This window comes from Anarrhichthys ocellatus, unplaced genomic scaffold (assembly GCF_004355925.1).
Source record: "Anarrhichthys ocellatus isolate YVR2014 unplaced genomic scaffold, GSC_Weel_1.0 scaffold3319, whole genome shotgun sequence".
Taxonomy (NCBI): domain Eukaryota; kingdom Metazoa; phylum Chordata; class Actinopteri; order Perciformes; family Anarhichadidae; genus Anarrhichthys; species Anarrhichthys ocellatus.
The window spans coordinates 1-4,736 of NW_022283293.1; the positions used below are offsets into that span (position 1 = coordinate 1).

At 41.3% G+C, this 4,736-nt stretch overlaps 1 protein-coding gene and 1 long non-coding RNA gene across 2 annotated transcripts; one reads left to right on the forward strand and one right to left on the reverse strand.

The window, feature by feature from the left end:
- Nucleotides 1-88: 88 nt before the first annotated feature.
- On the reverse strand, nucleotides 89-1,610 carry LOC116378889 (deoxynucleoside triphosphate triphosphohydrolase SAMHD1-like). Its single transcript, XM_031840793.1, has 3 exons — nucleotides 1,270-1,610; nucleotides 1,091-1,157; nucleotides 89-469 (listed from the first exon to the last, which is right to left on the reverse strand). Exons 1-3 carry the CDS (start codon nucleotides 1,448-1,450, stop codon nucleotides 211-213), a joined length of 507 nt encoding a protein of 168 aa, XP_031696653.1. The 5' UTR covers nucleotides 1,451-1,610; the 3' UTR covers nucleotides 89-210.
- A 487-nt stretch (nucleotides 1,611-2,097) lies between these two features.
- LOC116378887 (uncharacterized) lies at nucleotides 2,098-3,534 on the forward strand. The gene is made up of 2 exons (XR_004212358.1): nucleotides 2,098-2,135; nucleotides 2,851-3,534. It is a non-coding gene; the product is annotated as an uncharacterized LOC116378887 (long non-coding RNA).
- The last annotated feature ends 1,202 nt before the right edge of the window (nucleotides 3,535-4,736 follow it).

The following is a 4,736-nucleotide window of genomic DNA, read 5'->3' on the forward strand; positions in this document are numbered from 1 at the left end:
GTCTCAAACACAATAAAACCCTCACAAGTGAGTTCATCACAACATGTCACCAACAAGCAGAACATCAGTCTGTCTGTGGAGCAGCCGTCAGGTAACGGTAGTGATGTCATACGGTAGTGATGTCATACGTCAGTGATGTCATATGGAGTTTGATCAGAAGAACAGAATCATCAATGAAAGATGATCACTGAGATCTTTGTTTAGCTGATTTTAGAACTTCTTGTGCTCATGAAAGACTTTTTGTTTACATACAAGAGTAATAAAGCAATGTGGATTATTTTCGTTATTGAGGAACAAAACAATCTTCCCGTCCTTGTGGTTTATCCCACAGGTTCCTCTCCTTGGTTCTGTTATAGCTTCCTCAGCGCTGTGGCCCTGAACGTGTGACGCTGTTACCTTGTTCGGCGGTGCTTCTATCTGCCACAGCTTCCTGAGGCTGTGATGAACTCGCAGACGGTCACCAAGGCACCTGGACGACAAACCATCACAAAAACAAAAAGAGACAGAAAACTCAGGTGAGAGGACATTAAAGCAACCCCCAGTTAGGATTATCACGCGGCGTTGTCCTTCTTTGTCACTATTGTCGGTGGCTTTCGGTCTCATTTATTCCTACCCACAATGCACTAGGTCATTATTCACAAATTCTCACAGCTCGGTGTAGTTCTGTCCCACTGTCAAATCATCATTTTTCAGGACTCTCTCGCAGATATTTTGAGCCCTTTATGACGACTTTCCATAAGTCTGGCTTTGCAGACTTTGCCCAATTGGATTACCCACAATTCATAGCGTTGTAACGTTAAACACAGGGGTTACCAGTGGAAGCATTGAGACAAAAAGATAAACACAGAGGACGAGACATGGATGTTCAGCCTGACACAGAAACACTAAGGGTTAAAAGTGGTACATTAAAAACACAGATTACATTACACAGATTTATTCATCGTTGAAGCTGTTTTGACAAAAACGAGTAAATAGATTATTTGACAATGACCTCTCATCTTGTCAGGAGAGATCCTGGAAGACGTTTGAATCAGAAGAGAGAAGTACAAAATAAATACTCGTACAAAACAAGTTTCATGGGGACACTTACTGCAAAGCCATCTTCTCCAGATCAGCATCCTTGAGGTACCACAGCCCGACCCCGGTGATCTTTTGCGCTGCACAACAGAGAAGAAAAACATAATTCATGTTTGGGTTTAATATGTCACAGCAGTCCCAATAAGGAAATATTAAACAAAGCACCAGAAACAACGGTCTATTCATCCAAACCTCTAAATGTATCTTCCCAATCTCCGAGACCTTCTGCTCGCAGGTACCGACACGTTTGCTCCACTCCCCATCGCATGTAGTCAGACTCCTGCAGCCGGGGCTCCGACACTCTCTTCTCCGGCGTTTTGAAGCTGTCATCGGGGGTCAAAACCGCCTCCAACGGTCGTTTTCTGCTCTCCATGTTGGACCGTAGAACGGGCGGGAGGTTCGGGGTTAAACGGCTGAATTACAGCCGGTAATGTTCCCAAAAAGGTCGACCCCTCCAAAAACAAACAGCTGATCAAACCACTCTGCAAAAAAGACACCGAACTGGTGAAAAATACCCGGGTTTTGTTGCTACACCGGGGTGTGGCGACACTTCCGGTGACTGTTTTTTCAAAATAAAACACGACAGGCGAAGTGTGTACAGTATTCAAACGGTGAGAGACAAATTAATTGTTCCATGACACGATGTCCTAAATACCAGTAACACTCACACAAGACCAACACCTACAGATCTTTCAAACTAAATAGTTGTGGTTGGGATTTTTGCTGCATATTTTTATTATTGGACATTAATCACAATGCTTTATTTGCTTCAACCCCCGATCAGAAACTAAATCAAAAGTTGATGATGAGCTCCATTAAACGCTAACCTGGACTCTATTGAATAGGTGGACATATTTAAAGATTTTATTTCACAAGTAAATCAACTTACTTCCGGTATTGTACTTGCTTGTTTAAAGTTAACTTGATGCAGGTCGCTTCCTATTGGCTGGCACAAGGAGGGCGGAGCCACAAGCAGCGGAGCGAATGACGTCGGTTGAATCTACTCGTCATCTTGAGAGTCCTGCTTCTATGGAAGAAGAAGCTCTGAGGCGTTCGAGGTATACTGAATGAATAGTGCTGAGCAAATTTGAATTGTAACGTTATTATGATGTGTTCAAATGTAACTTTTGAAAGAAACAAAAATCAGTTTTGAAGGAGGAGATGTTTTCACAGCACTATAAAATATCTATTGAAGAGAAAACTATGACTTGTTTAATTTCCTAACACTAGATCTAAGCAGCTTTATTGTTGTTTTTAATAAAAGCAAGTATTTCAATAGAAACACAATTATCTATTCATTTAAATGTTGCGTTTTTATGCAAATAACCACAATAGATGAAGATAAAGTAAATGGATAACATTTAGAATTATAAAATAAATAATAAAATAAAGTCAAAGAACCATGCTAAAAGCTTGTTCACAAAATCTGAACAAAGCATAAATTTGTCCTTTTAAATATCACTTGACTTTACCATCGTGGTGCAATAAAGTCTAAGATCAAATTAAAACTGCTTGGTATACCATTGGGTGAGGAATTAATTTCATGTCCTGTTATATGTATTTCTCCAGTTTTATTTGTGTGTCAGCAAAAGTGCTCGCATTTGTTTGAAGAAGTATTAGTTTCGTACAGATTCTCAGGTGACTCTGGAAAGGTTCCTTGTGGATCAAGGAATTACACATCAAACGGAGCCAGATTACTCGGCCTTGTTAGAAGTATACATTGTAACAACTTCATGTAATTTAAGTGTTGTCATGATCTGTTTCTCTGATAAGCTGATTCTGCGGACAAAACCAGGACGGAGCACAGTGCTTGAAAAATGTGAAGAAACTGGGACGTTGTGTGGAACGAGGAAGATAGTTAACATTCTGGCAACACACATGGTTGAGACTGAAGGGTAAGTTTCTTAAAACGACGGTATAGATAGGACTGTAAGGACGAGCGAAATTGTGTGAAATTGGAAAGATAAAACGAATACAGAAGTAATTGGCATATAGGTAAAATGTCTGTGAACATCATTTACCTCTTTGTGGGATTATCACGTCTCTGTTCTCTACTCGTCTCAAACCTTCCTCATTCGTGTCCGTAACCGTAAAGCTAAGCTCTGACTGCCACCTCTTTACAACACATTTTGAATCTTTAATCATTACAAGTAATCAAAAACATTTACAGAAATCCTCCCAGAATAGACGGCGGGTCTTTATGGCAGAATTACCGCGACATTTCTGAATCCTTCCCTCAATGGCCTCTCTTTGGCGTTTGAGCTGCTGAATAATAGATTTGAATTTCATCCGACCCCCCGAATAACAAATACATTTTACATATACAGCTCGTCTTCTCAATATTGCCTGACATCGTAGGATAGTTATGTCTTAACTTTCTCTTTCAACACGCTGTAATGACGTTAGATTCAGGCGGATACGTTGGCCTCTGGTGATTGGTTAGCGAGAAATCGAACCCCCTACCTCAATACCTCAATACATAAATGTGTAGGAGTAAAGGCAACGTCAGACCGAAGATGGAAACAGAGTGAAAGGAGTTTACATTCTGTCTATCAGTCAAGGGTGGGACCGTGATACGGCGTCTCAGCAGCCTGAGGGAGTAGGATAAGAGCCCGCTGCTCTTATCCTACTCCCTCAGCCTAAAGAAAACGCAGAAGATCTGCACAGCTCAGGCCTTGGACCATCTGGTTCTGTTTCTCAAGGATACTGGGCTACAATAAAAATTACATATTGTCACTGAAGAGAATATTAAGACGCAACTTGATATGTAAAGGGATAAGTTTGGAAACGATGACGTAGACACCCACGTTTGCTACTTGATTGGTTGTTAGTCACGACGTGTCCTTCCCTGATTCGTCACGCCCCGATCACGTGACCACCACCCGGAAGATCACAAACAACAGTCTTGATTAACGATCGACTACCAGGTGAATTCAACATGGACAACTGATTACAGGTGTTGCTGACCTTGCTGTCTTCACTAGCAGCTGTTGTGCAGTTAAATTCTGCAGTTTTGTGGAGGAAACAGTTGCGAGCGGCGTGTCCAGCGGCATTATCAGCCCTGAAGTCCTGGTTTGAGGCTTTGAGGAGGGCGATGGACACAAAAAGGAGGACTTGCCTTTCCTTATTATTGCTTATTTTGTTCTGCACAACTACTGTGAAGTTCACACAGAAACTGTAAAGGAACAAAAGCAGTAAACGCTCCAGTACGACAGAGACTTCAGCCACCCGGCAAAGCTACGAGTGAGAAAACAGACAACGAACCCGAGGAAACGAGTGACAGACGTGTGTTGACTACATTTATTGACCCATAATCTAGTAAACTTTCATGTGTAAGTGTTTTTATTTTAACATGAAATGTGTCTGTTTGAGTTTATAGAGGAAGACTTTAAGAATCAAGCACGACCTTTCATTGTTAAAGACTACTTTCTGTAACAAAGCAACCAATCTACTTCCTGTTTACAACGACACCCGCATGCCCAATGTACTTGAATAGTCACGTAATATTCGTTTTCACGCGTGCTAGTCTGGACGGAGGTCAGATGATACAAAGAATAACAAGGTGTCTTTGAGTGTATGAGCAGGTACCACTTTTAATTACATACACCTGTAAAGTGTATTGTGAAATGTGCTGCTGTAGGTTCAAACAACACCCATTG